Source organism: Aureobasidium melanogenum (genome assembly GCF_000721775.1).
Source record: "Aureobasidium melanogenum CBS 110374 unplaced genomic scaffold scaffold_27, whole genome shotgun sequence".
NCBI classification, from domain to species: domain Eukaryota; kingdom Fungi; phylum Ascomycota; class Dothideomycetes; order Dothideales; family Saccotheciaceae; genus Aureobasidium; species Aureobasidium melanogenum.
The window spans coordinates 19,014-33,765 of record NW_024470079.1 but is presented as its reverse complement, the minus strand read 5'-3'; the positions used below and the strand labels follow the sequence as shown (position 1 = coordinate 33,765).

The following is a 14,752-nucleotide window of genomic DNA, read 5'->3' as shown; positions in this document are numbered from 1 at the left end:
GTCGAAGCACGGTTTCCGGACTCCAAATAAACTGGGCTAGGGAATGATAACACGTCACTCACCTGGCTTGTCTTGCTCGTCCAAAGTCAACTCCATATCATTGGCGCGAATGTTGTTACGAGAAATAGAGATGGACTTCTTGAGAACATGAAGACAGATTTTTCTTTGCTCGGTATCTCCTTGAGATGACTGACCAAGTGTTCCGAGCAGATACTTCCAGTATGGGTCTTTCTGTAGAGCGACCTGGCGCGAGTATCCATGGCTGTCCAGATCCAACCATCTCAACCAGATAGTGTAGGCGGTGGTCTTGTACGAGCTCCTCTCGCTATGATCAAGCAAGTTTCTAATGCATTGCCAAAGATGCCTATCAAGCTCGTCTGGGTCCGATTTGAAGTGTGAAAATGTGAAGGTGCCAGCTTTGAATGAAGCCAGGAAGGCGAGAATGGTATCTTTGGCTGCAGCTGCAATCTCTGGGTTTGATGCAGCGAGAAGACCAAAGATGGCACAAACTATTGGACTTGAGACGACAAAAGATTTGTCAAGAATTGGGCTCCTGAACAATTGTTTGGCGAAGCTCAGATATAAAATAGTAGTCTTGACAAGTTCGTCCAATTGGCGATCGACTCCAAGCTCAGGGTCGTAGTGTGACACAAAGGGGTCCACGATCAAGACCTTATCAACCGGCACCACGAACTCAGCATTCTTTGGCTGTCGAAGAAGTTGTGAGAAGCAAATGTGGAGTTCGCGATCTGTCCAGTGCAACAAAGCATTTCGGATCCTTGGATATTCGACACAAAGAGCTGCGGCTGAGGAAGCATCATCCTGTTCGATAGATCTGATCAAGAACTCATTGAGGTGAACATTTGCCTCTTCATCTGGACATTGATGAGCAAGAGCAGCGACAAGTCCAAGAGTGTTGTTGTCGATATTGGAGGCAAGGTCCCGAACGGCAGAGTAGCGTTCGCTTTCCGGAATCCTGCTAAGGAAAATATCCGCTAGCGTCGAAGGTACAGACACAGAAGGAGCGACCATGGTATGAAATGAACGCCACCGACGCCCTGAAGATGGTGACAAACGTATATAAGAGCGACTCAGGGCGCCACGGAGCGTATGCATATATCTACTTCTTATTCTGGGACCTTCAAATAAAATTGTTAGAATCGATGCGGCATAACTTCGGTATCAAAAAACTGTCGCTCTAGATCATGGGTCTTTAAGTGGAACTTTTGGCGGACCCTCGTCCGGGGACACAACCTTCCGATTCTCCGCCTGAGTCTCGTTTGCGATTTGAACACCATGAAACATGTCCCCGTTCATGGGAATATATTGTGTTTAAGCAGAAGACCGATCTTTGAGTTTTCAGAGGTAGTACATCATCCCAATGTACTGCTGGAGGACACCCATTTTCACGCTCAAGACTCAGTAGGATCTTCATCTTCCAGAACTGCATTGTCCGTTTTGGGATCATAAAAGCACGAGCACGAGGACAAGGTCTGGACCACATCTATCTCGACGATCTTACGATCTTTGACTATCGCACACTTCTAGAAGAAAACTTTGACTGATAAGCACGCTGTGTGGATTAATCAGACCACTTCCACTTGGATTATGGTGGTAATAATATTGTTACAGAGTGACTGATCACTGAATGCAGTATGCAGCTTCACTAGCGGGCTCTACTTGAATCACCACCATGAACCATCATCCTCTTCAAAGTCAAACAATCCAAGCTCCACGATGTCCGCCTTTTTGCGTTTCCTTGCAACGATCCTCTGTACGTCAAACTTATCGAAACATCCTATCTCGTCATCGGTATCATCGTCAGTAAGGCATAAGTTTTCGTTGATGGTCAGGTTCTGTCGAATCTGCCAGTAACTGAGTCCTTGTTGACTAGCAGCCCTCGGTCCAAACTCATCCAGTAATGCCTTGTCCAAGATGGTTTTCTGCTCTGCGTGCTTATTCGCATGGTGTATGTCTTGGCTTATGTACACAGATTCGCCTTTAGAAACATCCCAGACCTTGTTGATTGTGTCGATGAGTGGCTGCCACTGTACAAGACTTGGCTTGAGCATTCTTAGATCAATAAAAGTCTGTCTGGCTTGTGGCATACTGTCCTTGAAACGCCGGTAGAATGCTTCACGCATGTCAGGGTCTGGTATGGCCCACCATGTCCGATCAAGTTGATTGTTGAGATCGAAGAAAAGGGTCAAAGTCCTCAGACCAGGAAACATAACTCGCATGTTTTGCCATTTTCCAAAATAAACACCACGATTTCTGTCCGGTGGGGATATTGGAAGCCACAATTCAAGCTTGTTGATGAGGTTTCGCCCTTTGGTAGGCATAGCCCGGATCCATTTCTCACTCTGCAACATATCGTCCTCGTCTTGGGCAGGATCTGAGCGAAATAAGAGGGGAGCAATGCAGAAATTGTTGACGCGGTACAGCACTGGCATAGCCTCTTCGTAGATTTGTCGGCAGGTGAACATGATGTTGATTCTGACTTTTGCAGGTGTCACTTTGCCATCGGTACGCAAAGGGCCAGATTTGCTGAAAAGACGAACAAATCTACGCGGCGCCTCGAGTTGGAGTTCGTAGAAACGTTGACGGACTGTATCTGGAAGCTCGAGAAAGGGAAATGGCTTGGTTGAGATTGTGCTTGTGACATTTGTGTCGTTGTCGGCGGCTTGCAGGGTACGCTCTACGCGCCTGGTACTCGGTGGCATGATGAACTTTTAGTCAAGAAGTATCACTGTAGGAGGATGATTGGAAAGGAAAAAAAGCTACAATTCCCTACATTGATGAGATAGAGCTTGACCTCAGGATCTAGTTAGGCAGCAGCATTGCAAGTCTGATGGATCTGGCCTGAGGTCGCGAGCCCCGCAAGGCAAACGATAGACACACCGCCGGTCGGTGATCTGTGTTGTCTGGGCGCTCCAAATACGGGCTCAAACAAGCATGTCCGAGTAGGATTTCAGAGCAAGAGATGTCGACGTCTGTTCACGAGGCTGAGCATTCCTTGTGTTGATGGTCAATGGAATGTCGAGATGACCCGTTATTGAACTTCGTCCAACGACAAATCACCTCTCCAGCTGCTTGACATGTCTAGCACACAGTATTGATGGAGCGTGATGATTGTTTTGTCGTGGTGAGGGTGACTCTCGACAGCAGAACAAGATCAGCGCGCCGTGCCGCATTGTCGTAGCAACAGCCGAGTTGTTGATGCTTGGGGGAGTTTCTTGTGGAGGCAGGCTCAAGCTTGGACTGATGATTGACAGATGTTCACCCACAATCGACTCCGTTTCCAGTCAACGGTTGTCGAACTTTTGATATTACTCGAACAGCATTTGGATCAGGGAGCGGTCAACATGATGGATATCCCTCACGCAGCATCCTCACCCGACATTTCTTACATATCCACGGCTTCGGCTCCATCCTTGCGCGCCAGAGATTCTACAGTCAGCATGGCTTCTGGGCGACCTTCGTATTTAGCAGGCGAAGAAGGAGGCAATGTCAAGGTTGTTGTCAGAGTGCGCAAGTTCTTGCCTCGAGGTATGCACAGAACATGGTTCATCTGTCTGCCAACTGGCTAACAATTCCAACAGAACTCGAACGACAAGCGCCATGCCTCATTGAAATGGACCCCAACACGCAAAAGACGACGATTCACCCTCCTCCTGCAAATACGCTCGATGCGAACTCTCGCAAAGTCTATGAAGAAAAGAGTTTCGTCTTCGACAAGTCCTTCTATTCCCACGACGAATCAATGCCACACTTCGCTCACCAGCAAGATGTCTACGCTTCGTTCGGTGAAGACTTTCTGGACCACAACTTTGATGGATACCACACGTGTATCTTCGCATACGGCCAGACTGGTTCTGGAAAGTCGTACACCATGATGGGCACCAAGGACCAGCCTGGCTTGATACCCCGAACATGCGAGAATCTATTCCAACGCATCGAGCAAGAGCAGAATGGCAACATCACCTACAACGTCCATGTTTCATACTTCGAAATCTACAACGAGCACGTTCGTGACCTTCTCACTCCTCGCACCAACCCTCCCACCCACCTAAAGATCCGCGAAAGCAAGTCGGAAGGTGTCTACGTCCAGAATTTGACCGACAGCCCTGTCAAGTCGTTCGGTGACATCCAGAGGCTCATGCACATGGGCGATCTGAACCGAACGGTAGCCGCTACCAAGATGAATGACACATCATCGCGTTCGCACGCCGTCTTCACCCTTACACTCAAACAGATCCAGCACGATATCGCCACTGATAGCACCATTGAACGCACCGCTCGCATGCGTCTTGTTGATTTGGCTGGCTCAGAACGAGCAAACAGAACAGAAGCAACTGGTCAACGTCTCCGTGAGGGAGGAAACATCAACCAGTCTCTTACCACCCTTGGTCGCGTCATCGCCGCCCTTGCAGACCCCAAACGTCAACGACCCAGTGCCCGTTCAAACCAGACCAAGCGTCGTGCTGATGTGGTACCTTACCGCGATTCGGTCCTTACTTGGTTGTTGAAAGACAGCCTGGGCGGCAACTCAAAGACGGCAATGGTGGCCTGCATCTCGCCGACAGACTACGAGGAGACTCTTTCCACACTTCGTTACGCCGACCAGGCCAAACGCATTCGTACTCGTGCAACTGTCAACCAAGACGCCGTATCCGCCGCCGAACGCGATGCCCAGATCAAGGAGATGGCAGAGACGATTCGTCTTCTCCAATTATCAGTCAACGCATCGACTACTCGCAAGCGCGACGAGGCGGACCGAGCAGGTCAAGAACTGGAAGACTACCAACGCCAAGTCACAAAAATGCAACGCGCAATGGAAGAATCTCGTGCTGTTGCCGACGTGAAGATTCGCGCTTTGAACGCCGAGCTGGAAGAGCTTCGTCCCATCAACGAGCGCTTGAGAAACGAAGTCGCTTCTTTGCGTAGACATCTTGCTCTTGCTGTTGGCGAACTGAAGAATCCTATTGTTCTACCTCCTACAGAGGAAGAAAAGGGTTGTGATGTCGAGACAATTGAGGTCTACAGTGACGAGGATGAGGAAGAGGAGAGTGATGACGAGGGGTACTCTTCACAGCACGCAGAATGGCAGGCTGACATCGAGGAGCTCATGAAGGATTTGGGCATGTTCAAGCAGAAGGTCGCGGATGATCGCAGCAGATTTACCATACCTGCTGCTTGAGAGGTCAACGTGAACTCTCATATTTTTCCTTTTTCGTTCTTCCTTTCTGGTTACGATGAATGATGTTTGTTGAGCAAGCGAGGAGTTTTTCTTTGGTTCGGAGATAAGATACAGGGGGTCCCAGTTCAGATGGGTTGTCAACAGAATAGCACAGCGCCCAGCAGAGTATATTTCAATGTCCGTAATGATATGCATTTCTTTTCTTCTATGTGAATGTCATTGGACTGAAAAAGGAGTAAGCGTAGAGACGGTCAGGATTTGATGTTCGAGACAATTCTCAATATGAAGCTGGATGACTTGGAAGGAACTAGGTTCTCAATGCCTCTACTCGTCATCATCATCATCAATCCTAGCCCTCTTACTCCCACGCTCATCCTGATCTCCACCTTCATTGAGTCCATATCTCTTGACACCCTGCCCACTTCCTCCCGCATCCCCACCCTTCTTACTCTGCGCATCCGCAATCATCTGCTCCACACCAAACGGATCGCCGTTGTCGCGTTCAAACATGACTGGTCCCTCTCTCTGCTCAGCAGTTCTAGCACTCTTCATGCCTTCCTTGGGCGCTCTCCCCAAAGTCTCAAATCTTGAAGTCTTCTGAATGGCTTCCAACGTTTCTCCTCCATCATCGCCATCGTCTGCATCTAATTGTGGACGATAGATTGAATTTAAAGCTTCGCGATCGGCGAAAAGAGGTTTGTCGTATGCATTGTCTTCGTTGAATCCAGCTGCAAACCCTGACGATTGGTTGAAGAGGCGCGAGTCGTACATTGTTTCTTTGCTCTGAGTGGGTTTTGCAAGTCCGAGTGCGACTTTTTCACTGATGTCGCGGTTTTGGGCGCGTGCGAGGGCTTGCATGCGGCGCTCGTGGCCCATGTTCTTTTGGCGCATTTCTCTTTGGGCGTCGCGGCGGCGTTCGGCGCGTAGGCGTTCGCGTTCGCGGCGGTCGTGTTCGGTTTCATCCTCTGAAGGGGTGCGGGAGCGTGAGCGTGAGGAGTAACTGTCAACACTTCTGCTTCTGCTTCTACTGCGAGAATCATCACGAGTAGAAAGTTTTCTTGTAGCAGCAGCAGCTTTCTCTTCGCGAGCTTTCTGAGCGAGTAAACGTAGGTTTTCCTCTTTTTGTTCTTTTTCCTTCTCGGCGAGGCGTTGTTGCATTAGTGCTCTGGACTTCACTTCTTCGCGGGCGTGACGGTCGGCGGTTTGAAGGGCTTCGGCAAAGGAGGCGAATTTGTCGTTGATGGTTACGTCTTGGAGACCTCTACCGTCTGCTGCCAATCTCTTGTCAAGAGGTACTGTGTAACCCTTGGGGTTCTTCCAGTTTGACACTGTGGGAGGAATGCGCCAGGCTTCTTGGTCTTCGGCGGTGAGTTTACGAGGTGGAGAGTGCATGACTGGCGGAGGAGGTGATGGGGGTCTTCCGGGAATCTTCTTTGCTTTGAACTTGGGAGGTTCCATAGGGTCGATCTGGCGGGACATGATTTTCATGATACGGTCGCCTTTCTTGGAGTTGTCTTGTCCCATTTGGTTGGCTGGTGTGTAGCGGACGTATGATGCTTCTCTCTTTTCCACACCCTTGACATTCTTGGGACGCTGTGCTGCACTCGCGCCAGCGACCAGAGTTGCCAGTGCTGCCTCTGTCTTTCGTTTCGTCTCTGCCACCGTCTCTTCATCCGGACGCGCAAGTGAGATTTCGCCAGCATTTGCTTGATGTCTAAGCGGAATCAGATCCTTGAACGAAGCATGCACGATTCTGTTCTCAGCATGACCACGCTTAGCAATAGCAGTATAATCAACCTGACCCTCAGCATTGACACTCAAAGTCAGAGCATTCGACGACGAAGCATGCTTTCTACCCATATCCAGAGGGTACTGAGCAACCGCAACTTCTGGGTAGGCACCTCCATCTCCAAAGTCTTCGTTCCCGCGAGGACGCCAGTTGTTGCGTTGGCCGTAGGGAGGGATACCGCTGCGCTTGGCGATTTGCAGTTGTTGTGATGCTGCCTGGTCGGCGCCAATGATTCGAGGACCCACGGACTGTCTTTGCTCCTCCTCTTCACCAGTGTATTTTGGCTTTGGTAGTGCTGCAAACATTCTCGCTATTCTTTTCGGGTTGTCTCAACCAGACTGTTACTTGAGGGTACTGGCGCAAAAAAGTGACTGCGCGTGAGCTCGGTGGGTCGGCGAGGCGCGAAAGTACAAGGTTGACGGTGGAATGTATGTCCACCACGCGATGTGTTAAGACGATTGCTCTTGACAGACGGACTCCCAATCAGGTTTCCGCAAAGACCAGAGATGTAGTGGTGATGATGTGGTATGCAGGAGCAGAAAGTCCTGAATGGGTTCGCGAAAGCGTGACGTTCTGCATCGTCTTGGCATTGCTGTATCTTTGAGGCATCCTTGGGTAGCCCGACCATTTTGACTCAGTAGTTATCATAATTCTATAGTCTTTCTTTTAGTGATAACTCTCAAACGACTCTTCGTTGTCCAATCTCAATTCTCTAAGACCCCTGAAAAGTATGTCCAATACAAAATTGTGTTGTATGCTATTACTCATAATACCCTGCAGTATCAAAAGAAACCTTCTGCTCTATGCAGTAATCTCCAAAGACAGATCATCTAATGGACTCAGCTCTCGAAGACGAGTGTCAAGCAATAAACGCAATATACTCCGACGCTACACTGGTAGTCCTATCTCGAGATCCAACAATCTGCTCTCTAGAACTACCCGAAGAAGCAAACATATCACTACGCTTAGAGTTCCCTCCAGACTATCCAGATGCACCTCCTTCTATTCTGGGCACACAATCCGTGGGCGAAAATGTTGCAAAAGGCCAAGGCACCATTGCCGTCGACATTGCCCGTGATGTGCTGGCACAAGTCTATCAACCAGGTTCCCCATGCATATTCGATGTCATGGAAGAAGTCACTCAGAGACTTCAGCAGTACAACGAAGAAACCAGCAAAAATCAAGGGTATCAAGAGCAACAAGATGCTCAAAGGAGAGGTCAGCAAAACGCCTCTGAAGCCGACGAAAGCCATACCCAAGATCCCTCTGACGAAATGCAGTCTTTAGACTTGCTCTTGGACAAGGAACCGCCGTGGGTTCTCTCGGACGTTATTACAGAGAAGAAATCAGTGTTTGTTGCTAGAGCTGCTAAGGTGTCTTCGCCAGCAGAGGCAAAGTCTTATCTAGCACACTTGCTTGCAACAGACAAAAAAGTCGCCAAAGCTACACATAACATCACGGCATGGCGCATTCATGGACCCAACGAGACTGCATTCCAGGATTGCGATGATGATGGAGAGACGGCTGCGGGTGGGAGGTTATTGCATCTTATGCAACTGATCGATATCTGGGATGTCATGGTTGTGGTCACGAGATGGTATGGTGGTGTGCATTTGGGTCCCGATCGGTTCAGATTGATCAACTCTGCTGCGAGAGACGCTTTCGTAAAGGGTGGTTATGCTAAAGATCCGAGCAAGCCAGAAGCGAGCAGCAAAAAGAAAGGAAAAAAATAGAGACATTTGTCGAAACAAACACATCTAGATATCTTGAGGAACGTGCGATATCAAGTTTGCGACAGTATGAGCGAGATACCCAGTGGCAGCCTCGCCACACCCACAGCGACAGCAACAAAACATGAAGCTTCAGGGGCAACCAAAAACATAAACCGAAACACCAATCACACGCACCACAAAACCAACCCACCACCTTCTTCAGTACCCAGCTTTTAAGCCAGATCATACCAACGAAGGACAAACTGCCGAAAAATTGCTTCAGAGGCACTTCTCTTGAGCGAAGTATACCTCATATTCTCCTCAAAAGAAGAAAAGATAAAGAAAATTTGAACGCAACCGAACGCTGGAGCCTCCGAAGAGAGCTCCTCTTCCTGTAAAACGATAATGAGTGTAGTCAGCATGTGTATCGAGAGAAGCAATTAGGCAAGGGGGACTTAGCTCTGGCCACAGGCGATGTGAGTACCAAGGCAAATGCCAAGATACTCTTGTCGCCCATGGCGCTCCACCTGAGAAAATGAGAGCGAGTGATGATGTAAAGGAGAAGAAGAGAAGGGAGAAGGAGAGATATTTTATACTAGGTTGGGAAGGTCACGAGTTTCCTGAGCTTACCTAAGGTAAAGCACGGGATTCTTCTCACCAGCTTGAAAGTTTAGCCTACAAGGACATCTCAGAGCTAGGTATGGATGAAGCTGTCTGAGCAAAAACCTGTCGGGAATATTGAGTTGAAGGTCCAGACCTACTTGGTCAGATATGATGGACGCTGTTGAAGTCGAAGTACGGCGTGGTGCAATTCGAGGCCTAGGATGAGAGCGACATGATTTAGGACATAGCATTCTCCAGTCGTTTCCTCGTGCGATTTCCAGTCTCCTCTCGGGCAGCGCATCTTGTCATTATAATTCACACGAATTTTCGGATGCAGAAGAGAATGTTGTGTATTCTGCTGCTTGACCCGTTGCGGTCCACATGCTCTTTCTTCCTTGTTTCCCTCATGTTAAAGCCATAATCCGTTAAACGCCCACGCTGTATGCAAATGATGCTCTTGGTTCGTTCCCCCTCTCAAAGTCCCAACGATCTTCTGACGTCTTGCTTGACCTTCTTCTCAAACTCGGCTCTTCTTTCCCTCCACATTCTTGCAGCATCGACGTTGGCAGGCGATTCGTCATTGGGCTCGGCCAACATACTCATAACACTGATAAGGATCTTTTCAACGCTCTGGATAGGGCTCCAGCGTTCGGAGGCGTGTTCGTAGTGGTTGGGGTCGTCGCCAGGAGGATGAAGGATAGAGATACAGACAACGCCGTTGGGATAGACTGTACTTAAAGTCAGCGCAATGTTTCCTCAATCGGTAGTGAGCAGAGAGAGGACATACCATTAGGATGCCAGATATCGGTAAGGAACTTCATGGTTGGCGGCATAAGAGGATAATCTTTGGGAAACTTGAGCTCAGCGGGAAAGATGCCGCCTTCGTAGGGAGTGCCTTCGGGTCCTTCAATCAATGCTTCCCATACAAAGAGGTCGTCTTCTTCAACGGGGCCGGCGGTGATGCCATCTGGCGGGTCTTGGGTGAGATGCTTGTATTCTTGAAATAGGCGTTTTGATGCGACCGAGGTTGTCATGGTGTGCTGATTGAACGATGTGGTGTAGTGAGTGCGAAAATATTGTTGCGCTTGTGACTGTTGATCTTGAAGGTGTTTGGTGGTGTTGGTGATGTGGAGGCGGTGCGGTAATGGAAGTCGGTAGACCCTGAATGCTGACGATGGAAGTTGTTACCGAACAGGATGTGTTTTGTATTGAGCGTCGACAGAGTACTTTGTCAACGACCTGTACCATTCGTGGCAGTTGCGACGATGTCCAAGAGTTCTTCCATTGCCCTTTTCGTAGTCGGTCGCCATCTCGATCCGAAGGTTGGTACAGACTGTTCTGGCCGCTGGACGAGGAAGGCCCTGTGAGAGCCCTGCCACTCCTCTGTCCCAATGTAACAGGCTCGAGAACCAGAGAGATTCCCAGTATGCAGATCGAGCCAGGCGCCTGGTTGATAATGGTCAATTTACGGATCAACATGGAGAGGAGTTCGACCTCTTACGCCTGATTTCCAAAGCAAGCACGTCAAGTTCCACAACTGAACCATCTGTGGTTGGATAGAAAGACATGGTTGATGATCTATGTTGATGGTGATGAGTTGATCCAGGAGTGATGCCTGAAGTGGATCAGATATACTAGATACGATGCCATGAAGAAGGAGCCAGCATGCTTTCCAACCAAGTTCTTGCCATTTACAGGACCCAACGACGCTCAATCACGACTTCTGTTGGCCAACCATCTTCTGACCACAAACTCCCTGGTCTCATATCCTCTCAGAAGTCTTCCAATATCCATTTCCCCTCCCTGAGTGCTCGGTAACTCTTTTGGCACCTTGACATAAACAATGACCAAACTCTTCTTGACCTGGCTTTGCACGCGATTCACACAGTGCATCCACCACCAACCCATTTTGCCTTTTCCTTCGGCCGCTTCCACGCTTCCCTCTGCATATTCAGGGATAATAATCAGAGCAAACTCGGCGTGAGAAAACACCGGACCACGGTTGTAGAGCAGAAAGTCGCAGGAGAATTTCACACCAGGTCGGACGACCCAGCCCAGAGAGCGATAGTGATGGTATACAACATAGTTGAGCAAAAAAGGGTCGTCTGAACGTAAGGCGGCAGTCTGTGCCATGGGAAAGTGTGAGTGTTGTCGGAAGAGAGTCAGTAAGGAGGGTGTGGAGAGAGGCTGCTTTGTGTTGGAATCGAGAATTCGAAGGCTGCCCAGGGCGTAGGACAAGAAGAAGGATTCCTCAAGATTTAGCTGAAGATGCTCTTGGTTTGTGATTGGTGCATCTTCTTCGGGTTGGACGATAGCAGTATCTTCAGGTATACCAGTTGTGTGAATAGTAGTGCCTGTGGGAAGGACAGGCACCTCCACGATATTCGTTGCTGGTTCTTGAGGTTTCGTATCTTCTGCAGACACAGCCTTAGTTTCCTCCTTGAACTCTGCATCGCTGTCCTGCTGTTGCATCCAGGGAAAGACATGAGAGATGGCGATTTCAGTAGCCTTTTCCGCATCCTTTGCTCCCTTTGCAGCTTCTAGCGCTTCTCGTTCCCTTCGTAGAGTTTCTTCAATCTGCTCAGCTTCTGCTCTGGCTCTTTCAAGCTTGAACAGCTTTCTCTCTTCTCTTCTTTTTCTGGTGTTCTCTTCGGCAGTACCACCACCATGTTTGCTCGCCTTCAGTCGGGCTTTCTCTCTGTCTAGCCAACTTGGCTCACTTCTTGACATTGTACCTTTGCCAAAGAAACCCATCTCCCACAGAGCACGAACAGAGGCATGATCCGTGATATGAACAGACCGTGTCTCAGAGCTGAAAATGCCAGTAATGGGCACCTCCCTGTGTGAAGATGGTCTACAAATAAGCTGCGAAAGATAGATGTAGGCGATTCGGAGAAGAGAAAGAGGGTTTTGTGGTACAAAAGCTGGAAGAGGATGTGTCTCTAGAGGTAAAGGTTTTGAATGTATCAAGAAGTAATTGGGCTTTTGTGGCCGTGTCCTGACAGGTTTAGGCTTGTCTTGTACGGATGAATCTTTCGAGGCCTGATCTTTTGGTGTTGGTACATCGAGCCTCGAGCCTGTCTTTGCGCCAGGCTCTGAGCCAGCCATCTTGCCTATGGATGTAGCAATCAAGTTGGCTACCAAGATTGTGAATTCTATCGTCTCTGTTAGATGAATTCGTGACTTGCAACAAACAATGAAGACAACATGACAAAAAATGGAGTACCTGTTGACCCCGAAAAAACATTGTTGATGGAGAATTGACATTAGCATGATGCTAGCAATTATGTGCTGGGCCAATCTTTTTCCTTCTTTCTTTCCACGACTGGCGGAATTCTCTTACTTGTTGGAGCGACTTGAAGTGTGTATGACAGAGATTGACGTGGACTTACCAGGATGTTAATTTTGTTTTGCAATCCCTGATTCGCAAAAGTCGTCACAGAAATAATTGTAGTTGATGCTGCACATGAGTATGAACGAGAACGACATGACTGCCAATTATTCTTGATATGGCCAAAGCTTCGAGCGTTCGGCAAGACGAACCGAAACGGAGTTAAGCCCTGGCCCGAGAACAAACCATCGTCATTCTTCGAGCTGTTTCTTAGACTCATACAACAATCATGCCAGGAATACGACCCCAGGTATTGCTATCGCGAGCGGCTCGACGCTATGTATCGTCCTCTAGAGCCCCACGAGGCCCACGCAGTATCCTCAACAAGTCACGAACGCCATCTCGAATGACGCCTCGCCCATCAAGAGCATCTCCGTTATCTGCAAATAGCCGCCACCAGTCCTCACAACAGCCAAATCAGCAAAACAAACCAGACGAGCAACCTCAGCAAACACCAGAAGAACCGTCAAAAAATGCTCTTGTAGCCACAGCTCTCGCCGAGAATCAGTCCTCGGATCTCGTCGCACCTGTGACCATTCCAGACGACCCAAATGGTGTACTCACAGCAAGTCATCCAGCCTGGCATCTGCTCAACAACAGCTCGCTGGTCATTCAGCGACAGATCGAAATGATGAATGTCTTCCTTGGATTCGAGCAAGCCAACAGATACGTCATCATGAATGGTCGAGGAGAAACAATCGGATACATGGCTGAGCAGGACCACGGAATGGGAAGCATGCTAGTACGACAGATGGCAAAGACCCACCGTAGTTTTACCTGCCACATTTTCGACAACAGCGAGAGGGAAATTTTGCGTATTCATCGACCTTTCTCATGGATCTCGTCACGCATTCGTATTTATGACCCAACTACTCCAGGCGAATATACCCAGTCAGATTCCTTACAAGGCACTTCTGTCCAATCAACCATCAACCAAACCTCCGCAGCGCAGATCTCACCACTTCCTCTCAATGACATGCGCATCATCGGCGAAGCACAACAACAATGGGCTCCCCTCCGCCGCAAATACAACCTCTTCAACTACCGCTCCATCGCTGCCCCGTCCGACTCAACACCAAAACTCACCTCCGGGGACTCTCCCAACACTTCTTCCAAAGCCCTCACAGTCACAGAAAACACCTCCGAACAAGCCATCGAAGCCGGCATGCAACAATTCGCCTACGTCAACGAACCCTTCCTCTCCTGGGACTTCTCCCTCAAAGACGCAGACGACAAGAAGATCGGCAGTGTAAACCGTAACTTTGGCGGTTTTGCAAGAGAAATTTTTACGGATACTGGTGTTTATGCTTTGAGAATGGATTCTGTGGCTTTGGAGGACGGGAGTCAGGAGCAGATGGCTATGACGTTGGATCAGAGGGCTGTTATGCTTGCTACGGCTGTTAGTATTGATTTCGACTATTTCTCGAGGCATAGCGGTCATGTGGGTGGTGGTGGCTTCTTCCCGCTTTGGTTCCCTGGCATGGGTGGCGCAGCAGAGGGTGGTGCAGCCGGGGGTGCAGCCGGCGAAGTCGGTGCTGCAGAAGGTGCTGCAGGAGCTATGGGTGGTGTCGCGAGAGGTGCTGGTACAGAGGCCATGGGAGCAGGAGCCGTTGGTGCAGGCACAATCGCCGGATCAGAAGCTATGCATCGCGGCTGGGGAAACCAACAACCCGACGACGCAAGCCCTCAAGCCCCTGTTGATCCGTACCAAAACGACGGCAACATTGGTCAATCACAAGGAGCTACCTGGGGCGAGCAAAGCCCTTCGGGTGAACAAAATCCCTGGGCTCAGCAGCCACAGCAACAGGATGATCCTTGGGGCAACCAAGGAGGTTCTGACGGTGGTGATGGAGACGGTTTCGATTTTGATGACTTCTTTTAAGATGTGTCCAAAAAAGATCCTGTTACTTTCTCCTCTCTTTGACTAGCATAGCGTAGCGTAGCATATATAGATACCCCTTCTCTCTCACTATGGAGCAGCCATACCACTCTTTTTGACGAGACCACTCAAGACACCTTCTCTCCTTTCGCTATAAGAACCGTACAAACTGACTCGA

At 49.3% G+C, this 14,752-nt stretch overlaps 7 protein-coding genes across 7 annotated transcripts; 3 read left to right on the top strand and 4 right to left on the bottom strand.

The window, feature by feature from the left end:
• Positions 1-1,685: 1,685 nt before the first annotated feature.
• M437DRAFT_78452 (uncharacterized protein) lies at positions 1,686-2,723 on the bottom strand (the record flags this gene model as incomplete). The annotated part of the gene is made up of 1 exon (XM_041026988.1): positions 1,686-2,723. The coding sequence occupies one exon, from the start codon at positions 2,721-2,723 to the stop codon at positions 1,686-1,688; it is 1,038 nt and encodes a 345-aa protein (XP_040876011.1).
• A 642-nt stretch (positions 2,724-3,365) lies between these two features.
• M437DRAFT_87941 (kinesin) lies at positions 3,366-5,200 on the top strand (the record flags this gene model as incomplete). The annotated part of the gene is made up of 2 exons (XM_041028738.1): positions 3,366-3,549; positions 3,603-5,200. 2 exons carry the CDS (start codon positions 3,366-3,368, stop codon positions 5,198-5,200), a joined length of 1,782 nt encoding a protein of 593 aa, XP_040876010.1.
• Positions 5,201-5,524: 324 nt separating this feature from the next.
• M437DRAFT_69349 (uncharacterized protein) lies at positions 5,525-7,294 on the bottom strand (the record flags this gene model as incomplete). The annotated part of the gene is made up of 1 exon (XM_041025268.1): positions 5,525-7,294. The coding sequence occupies one exon, from the start codon at positions 7,292-7,294 to the stop codon at positions 5,525-5,527; it is 1,770 nt and encodes a 589-aa protein (XP_040876009.1).
• A 528-nt stretch (positions 7,295-7,822) lies between these two features.
• On the top strand, positions 7,823-8,722 carry M437DRAFT_87939 (UPF0029-domain-containing protein; the record flags this gene model as incomplete). Its single annotated transcript, XM_041028737.1, has 1 exon — positions 7,823-8,722. One exon carries the CDS (start codon positions 7,823-7,825, stop codon positions 8,720-8,722), a length of 900 nt encoding a protein of 299 aa, XP_040876008.1.
• Positions 8,723-9,778: 1,056 nt separating this feature from the next.
• Positions 9,779-10,338, bottom strand: M437DRAFT_57860 (ubiquitin-conjugating enzyme E2-18 kDa; the record flags this gene model as incomplete). The annotated part of the gene is made up of 2 exons (XM_041023290.1): positions 9,779-10,032; positions 10,092-10,338. 2 exons carry the CDS (start codon positions 10,336-10,338, stop codon positions 9,779-9,781), a joined length of 501 nt encoding a protein of 166 aa, XP_040876007.1.
• A 676-nt stretch (positions 10,339-11,014) lies between these two features.
• On the bottom strand, positions 11,015-12,412 carry M437DRAFT_57977 (uncharacterized protein; the record flags this gene model as incomplete). Its single annotated transcript, XM_041023314.1, has 2 exons — positions 11,015-11,677; positions 11,789-12,412. 2 exons carry the CDS (start codon positions 12,410-12,412, stop codon positions 11,015-11,017), a joined length of 1,287 nt encoding a protein of 428 aa, XP_040876006.1.
• Positions 12,413-13,041: 629 nt separating this feature from the next.
• On the top strand, positions 13,042-14,577 carry M437DRAFT_69346 (Scramblase-domain-containing protein; the record flags this gene model as incomplete). Its single annotated transcript, XM_041025267.1, has 1 exon — positions 13,042-14,577. One exon carries the CDS (start codon positions 13,042-13,044, stop codon positions 14,575-14,577), a length of 1,536 nt encoding a protein of 511 aa, XP_040876005.1.
• Between the last annotated feature and the right edge of the window lie 175 nt (positions 14,578-14,752).